This window comes from Microdochium trichocladiopsis (assembly GCF_020744255.1).
Source record: "Microdochium trichocladiopsis strain MPI-CAGE-CH-0230 chromosome Unknown B0I36scaffold_19, whole genome shotgun sequence".
NCBI lineage: Eukaryota > Fungi > Ascomycota > Sordariomycetes > Xylariales > Microdochiaceae > Microdochium > Microdochium trichocladiopsis.
Genome location: NW_025763562.1, coordinates 371,414 through 389,924, shown reverse-complemented (window position 1 = coordinate 389,924; position 18,511 = coordinate 371,414). Strand labels below are relative to the sequence as shown.

Here is an 18,511-nt window from a genome sequence, read left to right as displayed (position 1 = left end):
CATTAGATACCAGTGATTCACAGTGGCTGCGACCCATCGGTTGAGGAAAATATTCAATCCAATGAGAATCACAAAGAGATGTGGTCCAAAGAGCACTTGTGCCTCATGAAGAGATATGATAGAAGCTGTAAAATTAGAGGCTGTATAGATAGCAGCCTGCGTCGGAAGGATCTTGTAAGTCGACATCGCCTTTATCAGAATCCGCGGGTACACGAAACCATTGATTACCCGAATAGAGGCACGATAGTAAAACTTATCGCCACGAGCGTAGCCGATGAGAGAGAGAGTAGCGCGAAGAAAGGCGATTGACTGGTAATTTGGGCGAGCAATAACTTTGTCCCCTGCGGATAGTCGTGATACAAGCCGCAGTGCGGTGAACGAATGGGCCAAGCATAAGGTAAGATCACAAGCTGTTGGGCTCGGCTGGGAGTTTATAGCGCGGAAATGGTAGCTGAATAGTTCCGCAATTGGAATGGCAATGTGACAGATGAGAGTGAGATGCCGAAAGGCGTTGAAGTTCTTCCGCCTGATGGGGAGCGATCGTCTGAATGCATGAAACACAAAGACACACGCATAAGTTGAGAAAACCCATAAAGGCTCAACAAGAGTTGTCGCTTTTTCGAGCATCATCCTTAGTGTGTCTTGTAGAGAACGGTAGACTGATTTGCAGTGTGGAATAGACAACGCCAAGGTTTGTGGTCAACTGAAGCCGTCTTTTAACAATGGCTTTGGTTGATGGCGTTGGAATGGGCAAGGGAGCGGATCCCGGGGTTGTACCCCATCTCCACGCACAGGGTTCCAACTAACAGGAGTGCTGTGAGGGGCCTGTAAGGGGCCTGTAAGGGGCCTTAACTACTGTCAGGGTCCCTGTGAGGGGCCATCGCAGGGATTCCGGCGTTAGCGTCTGGGCGCACTCGAATCAGCCAATCATGCCTATCGTGCCAGTCATGTTCAGCCATACCGAACAACTGAACAATACTTTAGCTCTAGGTTGACTAGCTCGGAATCATTTGTAAAGAGTTCGAACTGATGGATAGATCGTTAGGCGTTGCACTGTACCATGTTCGTCAAATTTCAACTTCTTCCAGCAGAAATTCGACTTCTGATCTGGCAAGAAGCCTGTTTTGATGAAGCTCAGCCCGGTGTCTGTGTTTTCAGGCCGAGCAAACGGACCGAAAACAGCTTCGAGCATTCAGGACTAGTCGTCAACATAACACATCCGCCATCCATACTCTCCGCGTGTGTGGAGTCTCGAGTCCTGGCCATAAAATTACTGAAACTACGGCGTGTTGAGGCCTCTACGCGATCCGAAAATACAGAGACTCAGGCTCCAAGCCCATGGATGCGTCCTTATCACCCTGAGACAGACGCATTGTTCGTCAGCGACATCTACTATAACTATTTCATGACGACCCTTTCCTGCCAAATTGGCCTCTCAGACCGTGGGTCGCCCAGCTTGTAATCGATGAAGGATCGCTGATCCGGCGGTTTGCAGGGTCTCTGTTTCTCAGCACTGCCGACTTCGGTATTCCGCAGCTGCCCACTTTGAGGAAGTTGTCCATTGCAAGCCTTGAGGACGAAGACATTCACGTCAACCCAGCACAACGACTTCTGGACTTAGTTCCTGATTATCATGCTCTTTCAAGCATCGTTGGTGGAGTCCTTCTCTCAAGTCTCATCTTCGCTGCAGGCCGGAAGGTTCACATGGACGCGCCAAAAGTTAGCTTTCTGAAGAAACGGCCTTGGTTCGTAGGGGAGGCTGATGATTGATCTGATATTGGTTCACCAAGAGGACGCCGTGGGATAGCTCATGTCCGGGACGGAGGTTGGTTCTCACAGGCGAGCTTCCTCTGCGCAGTCCCACGACTCATTGAGTAGCTCCGCCGCCGGGCTTCGTAGTTGCGGCTCGCCACGAGATTCGCTATCTTGACGGTCAGGAGCAAGTATTATCATTGTACAATGGATCATTACTCGTCACATGCAGCAGAGGAGCAGATATTTTGTGCTCGTGATGGCTTTAGGCCTGGCGCAGGCTTCAAACCCCCAAACGCCGCCCCCCCTGATACCTGCCACAATGTAACATTTTCTCTGGTGACATCAGCTTATCTCCTCTCGTCTTCGAGTTGCTGGTAATGTGTTGGTCCGCAAAGATGGTGTACAGAGTGACAGGCATCGATCAGGGGAGATCCGAGCGACCGGGAGCAAGGCAGCCTTGCCTAGCCAACGCTCTCTTCTGCAACTATTTATGCTCATTCCCTTCCCGTCCTGACCTACTCTTCCCTCTCCAGCTTCTCACCCATACTCCTCAGCCATACTCCTCACCCATACTCCTCACCCATACTCCTCACCCATACTCCTCACCCATACGTCTCTTGGATCTCGAGACCATGTCGCATAGCTCGGGACTATCAACATGCCAGCCTGGAGAAAGTGCGAATCCTACAGGCAGTCAGGCTCCCGAGGTCGAGATTGCCAGACGTCGCAGCGCTGCCTCTAATTCAGCTCGTATCCACCGAACGATGCCCTCGGAAGTTGCAATTGCTCGATGCCCGTATCAACCAAGCTCTGCAGCAGGGACGCCCCCTCCCGGTAACGGTTCGTGGCCATCAACGTCTTGGGCACCTGGGAGTTTCAAGATGCAGCCCCAGGTCCCAGTCGCATTGCAATACCAACGCGCATGGAGAGCCCAGAAATGAGGTAAATTTCAGTGTCCTTGCTGGAGTTGATGGTTCTTCTTCTCCGCAAAAACCCCGCAACCTCTCAAGGTTTTTCATGTCCGCTGACGTTTTGTGATTAATTTCTTTCCCTTACGCGAGCAGGTCGACCCTCGTCAGCAGATCGAGGATCTCCATGACGCCGTGACCTGGATCAAGCAACATCCTCTGGTCGACGAGACCAAGATCGCATTGTGGGGATTATGTTGGGGAGGAACGTCACCCTTGCGGCGACTGCATTTGAGTACGTGTGGGCTGTCCTTCCGGTTTCACGCAACGAATTTCGCCCAGACTCGCCGTGGACCCTCAAAGCTGATTCAGACTTCTTTTTCTTTATTTTAGCAAGCGTGTGGCGGCCACCATAGCCATGGCACCCATGATCAACACGGACGGCAGCGCCGAGAGGCGCAAGCCGCTGTTGGAGCTCGCCATGCACGACCGTGAGAGCCGGCTGCGCCAGGCGGGCCAGAGCCCCATGTACCTGCCCTACATTGACGAGGACGGCAACATGCCCAACGGGCAGGAGATGGCGCCCGAGATCGTCCCCGCGCTCGAGCGGCTCGGCATCGCCCTCGAGAACCGCATCTCGGTGCAGACGTACTACTAGTGCCTGGGGTGGAGCCTGCTCCACGTCGTCAAGTACGTCACGCCCACGCCGGCCATGATGGTCACGCCCGAGCTCGACGAGACGAGTCCCCTGGACAGCCAGCTTCATTGCTTCACCCAGATGGGGTACCCAAGGAGTTGGATATCTTGAAGGGAAGTGGTCATTTGGACTGGATGTTCAAGGATCTAGAGCAGATTCTGCGCAGGCAGTTTGACTTTCTGAAGAGACACATGGAGTTCTGAGGGAGTTTTATTACTATGTATAGAATAGTATAGAATAGGGGGCCGCCGTCTATCCGGTTCTAAAACTTTATGTTGAACTTCTATAGCCGCAGGAGTACAACGTTACCCATCTCGCGACCTCTAGTGTATTTCCGCATGGTCCATTTCCGCCTGCAGTTGTTGAATGATGCGCCTCAGTCTCTCGCGCTCACTGGGTATGTTTTCGACAATCTCTTGCACATACTCAAGCAGACCACTGCGGCGCGGCGTCGAGTGGTGGGCTGATGTGGCCGACGATGCAGTAGACTGATCGGGGCCAATGTCAATGGCATAGTCGTCGGTGGCCATGGTGCTGCCGTCGAGCATGGCCGCGGGTGCGATAAACTGGCTCTCCTGCTCAGCCGTCGTGTTCGATATCTCCAAGATGCGGCCCATTCGACTGATGAGATGCATCAGCAATTGCAGCACCATGACGAACTGGGCGACATTGAGAGGTCCCACGCCGCTGTTGTCTCGGGCGGCGTGTTGTTGTTGTTCTTGCTGTTGTTCCCGCTCTTCTTTCTTGGCCTGCAGTCTACCCTTTATGGCATCGCAGATGGCTTGGAAGAGCGTCATGAGGTTTTGGTGACAAGCGAGAGCCGAGATGGCCAGTTCGGCGCAATCGGTCGTGGTCATTGACTCGTCGCGTCCTGCTGTCGCTACCGCATTCATGATGTCGTTGACGGTGCTTATCAGCGTATTCGTGTCCTCCAAAGCCTCGGTCACCTCGGGCGACGACACCATCAGGGTGGTCGCGCCTGCTCCTGTGCCGGAGCGGGCTAGGCGGCGGGCTGTCCGCATGACCCTTTGGCTCACGGCCGTCAGCTGGGAGAACAAGAAGCTCCTAGCGTCTTCGTGGTCGGCGTCGGTCTCCATCAATGGAGCTGGGGCGGTGGCGTCGTAAAAGGACATCCCCGGCATGCATGAAGCAGATACAGCGTCTGCTAGCAAGTTTGCAAGTGACTCGCGCGAAGTTGGGGGCATTTGAAGTGCCAGCAGGTGGTGCTCGGCGTCCGGCGCACCGAAGCCGCCGGCAGCCGTCTCGCTTTCGTCAACATGCAGGCCGGAAGAAGGGTGACCCATCAACGCTGTCATGACGTGGGAGGGACCAGTCGATGACCTGGGCGTCCCATCGACATGACCAAAGGCCGGCCCGAGGTCGAAGAGGTCTGTGCTTCTAATTTCGCTCGGCGAGCGAACAGAACAGCGTCGGCGCTGGCCTCGTTGTTTCTCTGTGAGCGATTGGTCAGCTTGTTGGGTTTCATCGTCTGTTGGTCCGCCCTGGCACCCGTACCGCTGTCCGTACCACTCTTTCTCCCCCGCCAAGTAATGTTACTGGACGACGAAAAGGATGTGCGGTTGGTTCCTTGATGAAAACGCATGAAACATACCACTGTACCTGCATTCCGCTCCTGCTTTAGCACAACGGTCGCACAACAGGGAAGCGGAAACCGGGCCTGGGCCTGGGACAGAGAGACTGTTGTCTCGCAAGCACCTCACTTTCTGCTGACGACAACGGTCGCAGGACTGGCGGTGTGCAGGTGGCATGGTATGCCGAAGACAGGCGGCCGGAGATGAAGATTGAGGAGATTGAGGATCGGCTAAAAGAAGCACTTATTTCCGGTGAAGAGTAGCGATGGGGAGGATGGCCCTTTTGGTGAAGCTGGTTGCACGGGGACCAGCTTTAACCACGATATCCGCTTCGTTTTCACTCGGCGCTACCAATCATGTATTTTTCCTGCAGTGTAATTCTCGCAGTTTCCTAAATCAGCTTCGGTTCTCCTATTCATCCGCGGCCGACTTACAGCGCTGGACGTCGATGATGATGTGCTCTTGTTCGCACCTAGCTATGATCACATCAAGCTATGATATGCGGTCAACAAATCCTCTGCGACGTTGGCTAGTATAAGGTGCATAAGTATTGCGCCATCTATGATATGGTACGCTGAAGAAAGGTCCCCTGCCACACTAGTTTAATGTACAAGAACACCTTCCTTGTGCCTGACGGAAAGGACCGACTCAGCCGCACGTACAGGTACAGGGCCGAGAGGCAATGGAACCAGCCGAGGCGGTTTCCAAGAGACTTGGCGCGTCCCCACCACCACCAACGTGTTCCTTTGTTTACATTACTACCACACTACCACATTGTCGAACCTCAAGTAGCTTTATTCCATGCCACAGACGGATCACGAGCTACTACAAGCGGAGGGACAGTTGCCGGAATGGTAATTGTATTGTAGTTACCGAGGTAGGCAGCAGAATGATCTCGTTAACTGCAGTGCTAATCAGTTGGGGGTGCGCTAAGTTCCTCGGAAACCATCTCGCTAGCTGCAGCTTACACGACGCGCTCTCATCATTGGCCACCTGGACTAGCAGGCCCCAGGGTCACAGCGTGATAAGCCTTTCGAGGTTGCAGTACATGTTAGTAGTAGGTAGCATTGTGGACGAAATAGGTCAAGTTCTGTCCAGGAGGACAAGCCGGGCCCTAGTGTAACCCCACGACGAGTGCCGATCCTGGCTGTTTCTGTGCTGCTCTGTTTGCTTGTTCAAAGAACCATGCATAGGACCCCTTTTCGTCTTTAAAGTACCATGCATAGGACTCTGTTCAGCGCAAGCTGTCATGTCGTATCTATCTCGTATTTATAAGCGAGCGAGGTTGTTTCGAATTAATAAGCGCATAAGGTCGCGGACATTCCGTTAAAACAAACAAGCGAAATTAAGAAAACTAAGCAAGGCTTCCTCCAGCTACTGTACACCGCCGTTACCATAACGCCGTCACCAACTCATCTCCTTGTTTCCTCTTCTCGAAACTCTTCTTTACCTCGGACTCTCCCATTGTTCAGTTCTCGCTCCCCAAAGTGGTCACCGCAAGCAGGAAACCATGTCTTCAGAAAAGGCCACCCCAACCGGCGGCGACACCGTGTAGGGGGGTTCACAAACTACCGACGAATCACAGCTGTCTCACGGTTCTGATAAGCCAGATAACGAGGTCCAGCTGCAAGCTGACGGCCCCCTGATGGTGGCACTGGCGCCTGGCTCGCTATTCTCGGCGCCTAGTGCTGTTCCTTCAATAGCTTCGGCTGGATAAACAGTAAGCTTTGCCTAAGCTTTGCCTAAGCTTCGCCGGCCCGTCCCGAAGCTGACATAGCGCATTCATCCGGCCCCGACTTTTTCTTAGCGCTCAGGCCCTAACTCTTCTTAGCAGGCGTGGGCGTTTTTCAAAGCTATTACGAATTTAGTCCTCTCAAGGACTACGACAGCAGCACCATTACATAGATCCCGTCGCTCGAGATCTTTTACCTCTTTTTCATAGGGCCTACCGTCGGCTTCTTATTTAACAAGTATAGCCCGACGCCGCTCATTCTAGTCGGCACGTTCTTGCATATCTTTGGACTCATAATGGCGTCCCTAGCAACCGAGTACTACCAGTTCCTCTTGGCCCAGGGCGTCTGCAGTACAATCGGTCTTAGCTTTTTATACTCGCCCGGTAGGTTTCTTCCAGGCCCCCACGGCCTCATGGTCCAATCTTTAACCTCATCCGGGAAATCTCGATTTCCTTGCTGACAACACCCCACGACAGCGATTTCGACTATTGCAACATAGTTTCACAAAAAGAGAGGCCTTGCGATGGGCGTTATGGTGACCGGCTCGTCTCTCGGCGGCGTCGTCTTCCCCATCATAATCAATCGCCTAATTGAGAATCCGAGCACCGGGTATCCCTAGGCCATGCGCATCTCCGCCTTTCTTATCTTGGCCCTGTAAATCGTCGCGATATTCACCCTCCGGACGAGAACAGCACTAGCTCCCAAGAAGACGCAGGCCGTAACCCTGGCCGCTCCCTTTAAAGAGTTCCCTTTCGTTATGATGTTGCTGGGAATGTTCATCCTAATGTACGGCATCTTTATTCCGGTCAACTTCTTGGCCTTGCAGGGTTTGGAGCACGCCCACGTGTCCGAATCCATGTCGCTCTACTTAGTGGCCATCTTCAATAGTGCGAGGTAAGTTTAAGCTTCCCGCCCCCAAACGCTAGGATTCGCTTAAGAGGTGGCTAACCTTGCGTACATTACAAAGTCTCTTCGGGCGTCTGGGCTCTGGATACTGGTCTAACATCGCCGGCCGATGGAACGTGTTCATCATCGCCGGTGCCGCCTCAGGCATCATCGAGCTGGCCCTCTGGATCCCGGCCACATACGAGGCCGCCACCATCGGCTTCGCCGTCGCGTTCGGCTTCCTCTCGGGCGCCTTCGTCAGCCTCCTCGCGGCCCTGCCGGCAACCGTGTCCCCTCTGCCCGAGATCGGCTACCGGATCGGCGTCGTCATGCTCATCCTCTCGCTTCCCGCCCTCACCATGGCGCCCATCGGCGGGAGCATCTTGCAGAGCGCGAGTTCGGTCGACGATGGCTGGCTGCACGTCAAGATCTTTGGAGGTGTTATGTCCCTCGCCGGGTCGGCCGTCGTCTTCTACGCCAAGACTCTCTACACTAAGAAGGTCTGGGCGGTTTTTTAAAAGACAGTGGAGGCTACGCACACAAGCACACGCGCCCACCAAGTCAAGTTCACAGGGGCGCGTTAAGAAGGCGTGATTGTTAGTCTGACACCTATAGTGCTTCATCACAGCAGTAGGGGATCAATTGTCGATGCTAGTGAAGGGCATCAGGCCTCAGGCAACATAGGATAGAAACGTCTTGTCATAGCATACTCGTTCGTGCAAATTACTTTGCCTCTTACAGACACGAAGCCGTGGTGCCACGGCTTTGTTCCACAACCTTAAATTCAAGAGAATGCCAAAGCTTACCGTCAAATTGTCTTCTTCCTCAATTTCAGCCAGGGCCTAAAGAGCTGGATAGCCCCGGTAGAGGGTGCCACCCGTGAGATAGTGGCAAGACTTTTAGTATGGTTCATTTTGCGCCGGCAGCTTGTGGCTTGCCGCAAGGGGGTTGGATCTTCGCGTCGTGCAGCTATGCCCACGCTAGGCGGAGATGCCGCTGCGCCATGGAAAACTGCCCTGTTCGATTGCCATCTACGGTAGTGCTACGCGCAGGCTTGCCGGCCGAGCTGCACGCAACTTGGGCCGACCCGTATCTGGGGCCCCTGTGCTCACGCCATCCATTCTTCCACCTTTTTCCCCTTGCCCTCCTCCATCCGCCCCCGTTTCGCCCGGTCTCGGTCACAGCCGCCACGACCAACGGGCCGTGTGCTTCTCACATTGAAGCTCAAAGATCGCCGTCGTGAAACACAGCCACTGCGGAGGATCAGCCTGAAGGTACAGTACGGTATGCATTGAGTAATCGCGGCAGCGAGAGCCAGGCCGCCTCCCTCTATCCTCCCCCACACTACGCAATGCTGCCATGATTCAAGCACGCCTCCGGGATGCGTGCCCCTTAGCCATGTTCCTGAGCTACCAGGGACACCCCTGGTCGACGATGCCAGCCCCTGCATGAAGCTTGATTGCCTGGGTCTGGTGGTGCGCACGGTGGGAATTTGGAGGAGCTCGCCCCTCAAAAAAACCTCTGTGGAGTTATCCAGGCGGTTTTCCTTCAACATGGTCATCACGGACAAGCTCCAGCAGGCCCCTTGCCCACGCGACTGGGCTTGTCAAGTGCGATCGTCCAAACTCTCAATTATTACGACAACCCCAACGGCCCTGAGCCCGGCAGCCCCCCTTTCGCAACGTCCATGGTTGCTTGTCCTCCGCACCGGAGGGTGAGGTCCATCGTCGTATCGGTGGGGGTGGCACATTCGTACAGTCCATCCACTTTCCACGGCACCGTCTGCAGCAGGCTCCGTCGGCTTGTCGATCATCAGCTCCATGGCAAAACAATGGGGAAACACCATCTTGCTGCCAAGACGACGAGTCGAGCTGGGCACCGGACTGCCAGGCGGCGCTCCGCTAGCTCCCCGTTGGCATCGCCATCAATGGCACCCACGAGACAAGCACGAGGTCCAAGCAACCGACGGACTGCTCATCATTGGAGGTCGATGCAGGGGTCCTCACGCGTCCAACCCCTGCCGCACTGCGCAGGGCTACGGCTGCCAGGGGACAACATCCCCGTAGGTGGGCTTGGTGGAGTTGTCTCGAAGTTCGAGTCGAAAACACTTGCAGGCTTGGACGAGCATGGTGACCATTCGGATCGCCAGATCCCGTATAACTCGAGGGGCGTCCCCGGCCCTCCTCGTCTTTCCCGCCTGGTCTCTCTCTCCAGTTTCTCAAGTCATCATCACTTTCGTCAGCCTGTAAAAAAGTTGTTTGTTTCGCCAAAGCCTTTAATCACATACACACTCCTTCGACACTCTTTCCAACACACACACACACACAACACCGCCAACATGCAGATCAAGACTGTCGTCCTCTCCTTCTTCGTCGCCGCCGCGACCGCCCAGAGCCTCCAGGAGCTCGTCGCCTCCGTCCCCAAGTGCGCCCAGCCATGCATTCAGAAGGCTGCCGCCACGGTTGGCTGCGGCGTCACCGACCTTGTCTGCCAGTGCAACTAGGTCGAGGAGCTTACTGCTGCCGGCACCCAGTGTGTCGCCACCAGCTGCACTGAGGTCTCTGACCTGACTGGTGAGTTTTCTCATGCCTCTTTTCTTTCTATCAGGCTCTCCCGAAAAAAAAGCAAAGTACTGACTGCCACTGCTATCCAGCCACCTTCGAGATCTCTGCCAAGATCTGCGCTGCCGTCGCCGCCGGCGCGGTTGGCGATGCCGTCTCCAGCAAGGTCAGCTCCGCCACCGCGGCCATCGGCGCCGCCACCAGCTCTCTCGGCAACCTCGTCCCCTCCGCCACCCCCACAAAGTCTACCACCTCGACTCCCTCCGCGACTCCTGCCGGTGCCATCCGCAACGGCGCCGCGCTCGGCCTGGCCGCTGCTGCTGTCGTCATGGCTCTCTAAATTTTCGAGGCCATGAAGAGTGTGTAAGCTGGAGAATGGGCAACATGAAGGTTGCTTGTATGGACGGAAGCAGTACAAGAAAAGACTGCCTAAAGTCGGTTGGGCTGTGGTTACTTATTCAGATATCCCCCATTATTGTCGTTTTTGTGTTCACGTAGCGTCACAATGAACTGTCGTTAGTCCTATGCGAGGATGTGTGTGATCCGAGATTTTATCGTGCCTGTCCCTCCCACATTGACCATGGATCACGTACATGTACATCGCAGCATATCGGGTCGGTGTTGGTAGCTTAGACGGGGTCTCGACTATTCAGTTGTGTTGTGTCATCGGCGTGAAACCACAAGTCTGGCTGTAACACTCGAGCTATGACAACCTTTCCAGCGGATGCTTGGCTTGTGGCCGGCTTTCCAGTTCCGTCTTATAAAAGTCTTTTGGGGGGGGGGGGGGGGGATAATCATTGCTCGTCAGATCGCCATCTGCGCAGGCCAAGAGCAAGAGGAGCACAACTGCCCGGGACTGACCATCCTCGCTCGATACTCACTACACAGCCAGATCCGCGCATTCAAAGGCCATAACTATCATGAATGGTCTAAACTTTCTCTCGATGTGTAATTCTAGTTGGGGGTGTGTCTCTTCGTCTATCGGCGTCCTGTCTGGCGCCTTCTGTATCCGACCCTCTGCCGCCATCAAAAAAGTGTATATACAGAGTGTATGAAATCAATCGCCCATCCCACCTTCTTTCTATGACGGAAATCTTACGTATGCAAGCTAGCTGAACAGGACGTCGGAAGGGGGACATGGACGTGCTGAGCTCGGGGTATGCCAACACCGACCCGACCCGACTGGCCTCAACACAAACACAAATTCCATTTGCGGGTGTGTGCCTTGTCATCGCAAGTGAAAGAAAACAGAAGTCGCTCTGTTGCCACGAGGCACGGCACAATCTCCTTTTTGTTGAAAGAATGGGTGAGAGTGAGAACCCCTTGCGACCAAGCTCATCTCAAGACTCAACCTCAACCTCACCTCAACTCTAACCCAGCGAGAACCGGCCTAGCATGCCCTCCTCGGTGCCGCGGAACTCGCCGTGCAAGCCCTCGAGCGCGGCAAAGTGGCTCGCATACGCCAGCCCGCGCTGCAGCTCGGCCTCGGTGCGGCGCCAGTCCCACTCACCATCTACCGCCGCCCCTAAGGTGTCTTCGCTCTCTGCCGTGGTTGACGGAGCAGCGGCGACTGGCTCGGCGGGCTTCGCGCGCGCCGTTGGTCCCCTCTGTCGCGTCTGCCGAGCCGTTGGCCTGCACCTTTGCCTCCTTCTCTTCCTCGACTACTGGCGCACTGCCGTTCTGGGCAGCAGCACCAGCACCGGCAGGAGGAGTCGACACGCCGCTGCTGCTGTTGCTGCTGCTGTTGCTGCTGCTGCTCTCCTGGCCCTCCGGGGGAGCAGTGACCCACCCGCCCGGCCGCTCCGGCAGGAGCCCACTCGCGCCGATCAGGACCGCCGGGTGCACGGTCAGCCGGCCAATCTTGAACACGTACTTGCTGATGGCGGTCGCGTAGGCCATCTTCTCCCACCCGGCGGGGAGTGGCTTGCCCGGCGCGTGCTTGCCGCTGCCGCCAGCGACGCCCGGCTCGAGAAAGTGCGTGACAATGTACATCCACTTCCTGTCCCAGGCGAGCACGCGCGAGTACATGTCGTACCTGGCAAACGGCCTGATCTCGCGCTTGAAGGAGCACGACACGGAGCCCAGCATGACCCCGAACTTGCCCCTGGCCGGCCGGCCCGTGGTCGGGTCCAGGACGAGCCCGGTCTTGGCGTTGTTCCCCGCCAGGTGGCACCCCTTTGCGAGCAGGTGCGCGATCAGGTGTGTGCGGCTGACGTCCAGGTCGGCAAAGTAGGTCGAGTTGGACTTGTGGATGTTGTAGTCGACCTCCATGAGCGAGGTGTGTGTCGTGCTGATGACCGGGTGGAAGAGCTTGTCTGGCGAGTGCGAGTGTGGGCGCCGGACGAGGAAGTGCTGGATCATGTTGCCGAGGACGCGGACCTGTTTTTGGGGGGGTTTGGCTGGTGTTAACATGTTTGTAGTTCTTTCAAGAAAAACGGTACGGGGGAAGAGCAAGGCGGGCGGGAGGGGAGAAACAGAGAGAGAGAGACAAACGTACACTCCACGCAAACGGCAGGCTCTTCCAGTTGAACAATAGCACCACCAGCGCGAACAGCCGACTCCATTTCCTAGGACCGGTCAGGAACTTCTTGAGCTGCAGCGCCACGTCGACCTTGTATGCGCCGTACGCGAGCGCCGGGACCAGGACCGGGCCGGCGACGCGCGTGATGCGCCGCATCGCACCTGCCGAGGAGGCCATGTTGAGTGAGGGCCTGGTGTTGCGCGAGCCCGGATTGTGTATGTGTGTGGTCCTCGTGTCAGGAATCTAGCTGATCTTGCGTGTAGCGCCGCCGCTGCCGCCGCCGCCTGTGCTGGGTACTCGACGAGACTCGCTGCGCCGGCTGGTGAACAAGGCGACGAGCCGGGAACGCAGGGCGCCGAGGAGGACGAGGGCAATGACGAGGGCCCACAGCGGGAGGGTGCGCAGCCAGCAAAGCAGTGTGTCGGCACACTTGGAGGCGATGTTGGCGCTGCTGTTGGGCGCAAGAGGCATTCGCGAGGACCGGGTTGTCGTGAGGAAAAGGAGCGTCAGGGCCGGCAGAGGAAGATGAAGCCAAGCAGTTCGGATGGTCCGGTTGGCACGTGTAAGTGGAAGTTGGCAGACGGGGACCTGACCCAGCAGATAAAGGCTTCAGGGGTCAACGGGTTCGCAATGGTTGGTTGCCCTGAGTGCGGGAGCACCCCTGCCGTAGCGCCACTTTTTAGCGTACTGACACTGACGTCTCGGCCATCCCGTCAGTGCTGCGCCCACTGAGCCGAGGCCCATCCCAATACGGAAGTCGGCCATCCGAGCTGGGTTTGGTCGTCCTTCAACGTGCCTACAGCCAGGTTTGTGCACGACACTCAAGCCAATGTTCGCAAGGAGCACAGAGAAAATACTAGATGTCGGAGGCGCTCCCATTGAGTTGCGAGCCAGCATGCGGAAAGAATCGACCGACACAGTTGCGTTCAAAAAAAGGGCTGGTCTAGAATGTTCTGCACACTGACACTGAACAGACAGCTCGTCCGGCCTTCGTAGTCACAATGTCTACCCCAATTCGGCAATCAAGACCCTAGTTCGCTAGTAGTCCCAAAGAAGGTGGACTGGGCCTGTTTTGCGTACATGCAGGCTTAGCCTCGCTACCTCTCATAGCCGACAGTCCGGGCTCTGCAGCTCGCCTTAGATCTGCCATATTCTTGCCGGCCAGATGCTCGGCCCAGCCCATGTGGCGTACCTAATGGCGATTCGAAGTCGATGCCGGGCTTGTGATCGATCGTTCGGCAACGCTCCACATCCTCGGCGGTGATTCTAGCCTCGTACGCGGCTATGTGGGTCTCCCAGCCGTCGTGAATCAACGACTCCCGCCCCGCCTGCGGTCCGGGATCCGGTCCCAGCCCCACGTCGTGCTCCTGGCACCGGAGCGTCGACTATCCAGTACCGTCTAAACTGCCTAGCCGACGAGAATAACTGGAGCGCTACCTCGGTCCAGCTACTGAGGCCATCGTGCTGTGGGCGTCCATCCTCGGCACTGCTGTCTTCTTGGTTCGCAATCCAGTGCTGCGACATGAGCTGCTGGCTTATTGTGAGATACCAACACTCGCTACAGCAGAGCCCCTCCTGGACCGCAAGCTGCTGGATAGGAGTGTTGTCATCTGCCGGAAGATCTGCCATGTATGGGTCTACAAGCCCACCGGTACTAGCAACTGTCGTTGCAGCAGCTGCCGCGAGCTGGATAATCCGCTGTAGCTCGTCCTCTTTCGACTTGTGCTTCCGCCGAAAGTGCACAGTGACCTTCTTGCCCGGTCGGATAGCCGCTTTACAGTGTAAGCAGACTAAAACCCGAGCGGGTTCGTAGAGAAAGACTCTCGCTGCTGGCTCCCGCTCTATCCCTCCTCCCCCCTCTACCGCCCTCACTTCGCTACTTTCCTTGCCCATCGCTCTATCCATAGCTGCCGTGCGCTAGCGTTCGTTTTGCTTTACGGTGGGATGTACTCCCTCGCGTGTTATCGGATTGGTCTCGTATTGACTGGATTTGCCCTTAGCCGTCTTATGTCCTCCTCACTTTATATGGCCGACAAGTCTATCTCGCCCGTCCCGCGTTGCCGCGTGCCCCCTTGTCGCGTCGCATTGTTCTCCGTTATACGAGCTATCACATTAAACTTTAGTGACCCGGCTGGGCTCGGGGGATCACCCGGGCTCAGCTACTTAACCCCAGCCGTTACGCGTATCATGATGACCTTAATTGGAGTAACGTAGTTGACCTCAATGGTTCTCAATTAGTCCGTAGAGAAGCTTCAGCCTTTTATTTCAACTTAATTCTGACCCCTTCTCCCCTCTAACATTACCGCTGGTTCGGTTTAGCTGAGATATGTCGCGAACTATTAGGTAAGAGTTCGCGGGTGTTCCTGGCAACCCCAATAGGGTACTACTCGAGCCTAGATTCGGTCTTAGATAGCACACTATACTATAGTACGGTCAGGAGATCTCGTTCGGCGGGGGAATGGATGAGGAGTAAGGCCAGATAGATTTGGTATTAGAGAATGCAATATAGGAAAGTGGCTTTCTAGATACATTTACCCTCTCAAGTTAGAAGCCTACTCTCGACCAATCATCTATTGTCCCCACCGAGAAATCACTAGCTCAAGTTATTGTCCCACCGCATTATATCAAGCTGCCGATGGCCTCCCAGACTGCGCATTCTCACCCCCATTCCGACAGGGCCATCCAGCCCTCGATCTACAATTTCAACACCCCCACCCCCTCCAATCAGCTGCTATGGCAACCTCCATCCAGCACCTCTTATTATTCGTCGGCTTCAATTGATATGCTTGAAAGATAGAACACGCTGGATCATATCTGTAATTGGGCTATCGTGAGCGCCAACACACGAGGCGAGGACCCCGGCAGAGTGGGGCTTTCCAAAAGGAAGAGGTCGTTCTTGAGTACGCCTTCGTGCACCTACCTATTAAAAGGGCCTTCACGGCATCCACCTCACATCATAATATGCAATAGCTGTGGATTTTCTAGACTCATTGGTGTTCTTTGAATTCCATAGAAATCCACTGCTGGACTCTCTATTTCGAGCGGCATCTAGCTGGTGTCCTGAACGGAGGTGGGCCGGAGACTGAGAAAGCGGGCCCACCGTGATCAACGAAACTTTGCCTGCAAACGATGGCCAAGCATCTGGTCTGCGAGCGTGTGGAGAATAGCTCGCTCCATATGCATGGGTGCTCTGGGTTCTACGAGGCACCGGCTCAAGGGTGGCCAGCTACGGGCGGTCAAATCAGCAGCGGCAGCAGTAGCAGAAGGCTTCCAAAGGCACGTGGACCCATACGAGGCAGAGCCCCCGGTGGGCGGCAGTCCAACTATCACGGAGCTGCAGGTCTACTCCGGATTCTGCTGTATAGCGTGCTGATTCGTGACAAGAAGGCGGGAAGAGATTCAGAAGCACCGGGCGAGAGAGGCGGTCAGCCATGATCCCGGCCAAAAGGACTGTTCGGCAGGCATAGGCCACACGTATTGGAAAGAAGTGCGACTACAGTCGTTCTCGTCGGCAATGCACCGCACGCGGTACTGGGTCGTAGGAACGCCGGCAGCGGGGCAAGCTACCACGCATGCAAGGGCGGAGCCGGGGCCGGATGGCGGCGGTGGAGGTCAAGACTGTGAGGCCAAGATGGCGGCAAAAGTGGTGACCGAATATGCGGAGTGGGGCCGGACATGGCCGAGCTCCAGCGCGTAGCTGGTCTGCATGCCAGCTCTGTCCAGGATCCAGAAGGGCCTGGTAATGATCATCGGGGGATCTCGCGTTGTCACGAATTAGGCCTCTGCGTATCGCATTACAGGTCCAGAGGGATTGGCGCGTAAGTATAATACTCGGCGTAATCTTCTGCATTTGGGGGTGCCTTAATGGAGAATCTGACTTTAGGTCGCTGTGGTGGTGCCCAGCATGGCGGGGGAACACACAAAGCAGAGGCGGCTGGGCTTGGCTGCTGGCACACGAGTTCGCTGACAGGCTTGAGGGTGGGGAGTATTCGCCGGCTGAAATCCAGTCTTTTTGATGGAGTATAGGGCCTCACCTCTCATGGCGGTGGAGAATGTGGTAGAGTGGATGGTTAGGATCAGAGCGGAGCGGGCTGATGTGGTCAGTGAGGAAGTCGAAGTCTTGAGCCAAGAGACATCGTCCGTGACACCAATCTCAGGCGTTGTTCAGTCTTCCCAGCACACAGCAGAGGAGTTGCCGGATCAAGATCATACATCAATGCAGTCAGGTCCAGTTCCCGGGCCGTCGGCTTCCTCCCGACCAGAAACTCCAGGACCCGTCTTGGTCGTCCATAATGGACCCACGACTTCCTCAGTTCAATCCCTCAGCCATCGTCCCTTCTCAAAGTGCCCAAGCACATCCGCCACAGACTATAGGAGCATCGCAAGAGCATCTGCGAAATGGAGACACACACTCAGAGAGACTTCATTTACGACTTGCACTATGGACGGTCGAACTGAAAGGACCCCCAATACCTCACTCCCCGTGTCGGGCCGCCTTAGTGGTCCTACCGAGCTACACTCTCTTGAAACTACTAACACATCGACATGTATAATTGGTGCGGTAGCCTCGGATCAAGGCTTGCTCTCCTCAATCTCCGTCGCAATCACGCCAACTAGCCCTGATGCAACGAACATGGCCTGCCATTCTCGAATCTACAAGAATCGCAGGTGTGGGTCTGGGGAATCTCCTAAACCAGATACTGACGGAGAGCCTATTCTCCCTGTCGACACCGTGTCCTCTGACAGCTTGACTACGGTGGTTCATGATATTACTGTCTCGGCAGATCTATCTTCGACTACTGAGTTACAAACACATCTGGCTTCTTCTGCATCGTCACTATGGGGCTCATCGTCTCCTTTGGCTACGGGTCGTTCAATTGACGGAGATTCGGCGTGTACCACTTTTTCAGACCTCGACGAGTCTTTCGAAGAAGGCCCCGAAGCCCCGGTTTTCGAAATGTTAAGTTGCCCTATACATACCTGTTCGATGGTCGAGTCGTCGTCCTTGCGAGGTCCTCCTTGCGGGGCAGTAGTGCTTTGGTGGCAACAAAGAAGTCAGTCCGACGAGACAAGACAGGCGTAGGTAGAGGGCCTCGGGTGACTCTCCGCGAGTCCGTCACGCACGGCGCCGGCGGGCGATCCTGGCACTTGTAGCGTGGCGGGACGCTGTGAGCCGGCATCCATAGAGCGGAAGCATTTCGCTCAGGTGTCCGATGGACAGTTCCGTGTCTCTAGAAAGTGTGTCGCGTCGCGGACCGGACTGTCAACGAAGTGCTGCTTCCTCCCAGCCTCATGGCAGTGCTAGGAAGCCAGCAAGGCGTCCGCGGCGCCATCCCGACTCTGAAGGGCCTTGGTTGCGAACTGCGATTGACGTTGTGAGAGCGCGGCACAGGCTCGAAAGCTGATACGGCTGCCAGCCTACCAGCGAGGGCGGGGCATTTTGCGGAGCCATGGAGGCCGTGAGCACGAGCAGGAGCGCTCGGGTCGGATCGAGAAAGCGTCGGCGCTGTCGGCCGTGGCCTTCAGTGCCAGATGGGAAATGGAGGCGTCTGTGCGAAGCTCATTAGTGGACGGCCAGCTGATAACCGTGGAGACGACTGTTGCCTTACCGTGTGTCCTCAGTATGTCCTCCGTTTCCCGAGTCTCCGCTGTCTTATGTGGACGTGAGCGGGGGCATCCACAGACACGTTGTTCTCGCGCTTGACGCGACTGACGCGGTGGACGGGTGCTGGCCGGGTTCTCTTGGCCAGAAGGCTTCTACGCGACGCTGGACCTCAACTCTTGGGATCCTGCACGCTACTCTAGCCCCTCTTCTCTCCGCTGGCGACCCATGATACGGCTTGCACCGTGAGAGCACCC

At 55.9% G+C, this 18,511-nt stretch overlaps 7 protein-coding genes across 7 annotated transcripts; 4 read left to right on the top strand and 3 right to left on the bottom strand.

Moving 5' to 3' along the window:
- Positions 1-27: 27 nt before the first annotated feature.
- Positions 28-733, bottom strand: B0I36DRAFT_300682 (uncharacterized protein; the record flags this gene model as incomplete). Its single annotated transcript, XM_046152032.1, has 1 exon — positions 28-733. A coding segment is annotated over exon 1 (603 nt), but the record flags the coding sequence as incomplete, so codon positions are not given.
- Positions 734-2,132: 1,399 nt separating this feature from the next.
- B0I36DRAFT_437091 (uncharacterized protein) lies at positions 2,133-2,696 on the top strand (the record flags this gene model as incomplete). Its single annotated transcript, XM_046162885.1, has 1 exon — positions 2,133-2,696. One exon carries the CDS (start codon positions 2,133-2,135, stop codon positions 2,694-2,696), a length of 564 nt encoding a protein of 187 aa, XP_046003967.1.
- A 123-nt stretch (positions 2,697-2,819) lies between these two features.
- On the top strand, positions 2,820-3,579 carry B0I36DRAFT_402453 (uncharacterized protein; the record flags this gene model as incomplete). The annotated part of the gene is made up of 2 exons (XM_046161727.1): positions 2,820-2,962; positions 3,057-3,579. Coding segments are annotated over 2 exons (408 nt in total), but the record flags the coding sequence as incomplete, so codon positions are not given.
- Positions 3,580-3,683: 104 nt separating this feature from the next.
- B0I36DRAFT_356786 (uncharacterized protein) lies at positions 3,684-4,676 on the bottom strand (the record flags this gene model as incomplete). Its single annotated transcript, XM_046157681.1, has 1 exon — positions 3,684-4,676. The coding sequence occupies one exon, from the start codon at positions 4,674-4,676 to the stop codon at positions 3,684-3,686; it is 993 nt and encodes a 330-aa protein (XP_046003965.1).
- A 2,304-nt stretch (positions 4,677-6,980) lies between these two features.
- Positions 6,981-8,359, top strand: B0I36DRAFT_437090 (major facilitator superfamily domain-containing protein; the record flags this gene model as incomplete). Its single annotated transcript, XM_046162884.1, has 3 exons — positions 6,981-7,068; positions 7,378-7,579; positions 7,653-8,359. The coding sequence occupies 3 exons, from the start codon at positions 6,981-6,983 to the stop codon at positions 8,086-8,088; spliced, it is 726 nt and encodes a 241-aa protein (XP_046003964.1). The 3' UTR covers positions 8,089-8,359.
- Positions 8,360-14,221: 5,862 nt separating this feature from the next.
- Positions 14,222-14,488, bottom strand: B0I36DRAFT_225258 (uncharacterized protein; the record flags this gene model as incomplete). Its single annotated transcript, XM_046149064.1, has 1 exon — positions 14,222-14,488. A coding segment is annotated over one exon (267 nt), but the record flags the coding sequence as incomplete, so codon positions are not given.
- A 1,839-nt stretch (positions 14,489-16,327) lies between these two features.
- Positions 16,328-17,735, top strand: B0I36DRAFT_356784 (uncharacterized protein; the record flags this gene model as incomplete). The annotated part of the gene is made up of 3 exons (XM_046157680.1): positions 16,328-16,391; positions 16,453-16,470; positions 16,660-17,735. 3 exons carry the CDS (start codon positions 16,328-16,330, stop codon positions 17,733-17,735), a joined length of 1,158 nt encoding a protein of 385 aa, XP_046003962.1.
- Between the last annotated feature and the right edge of the window lie 776 nt (positions 17,736-18,511).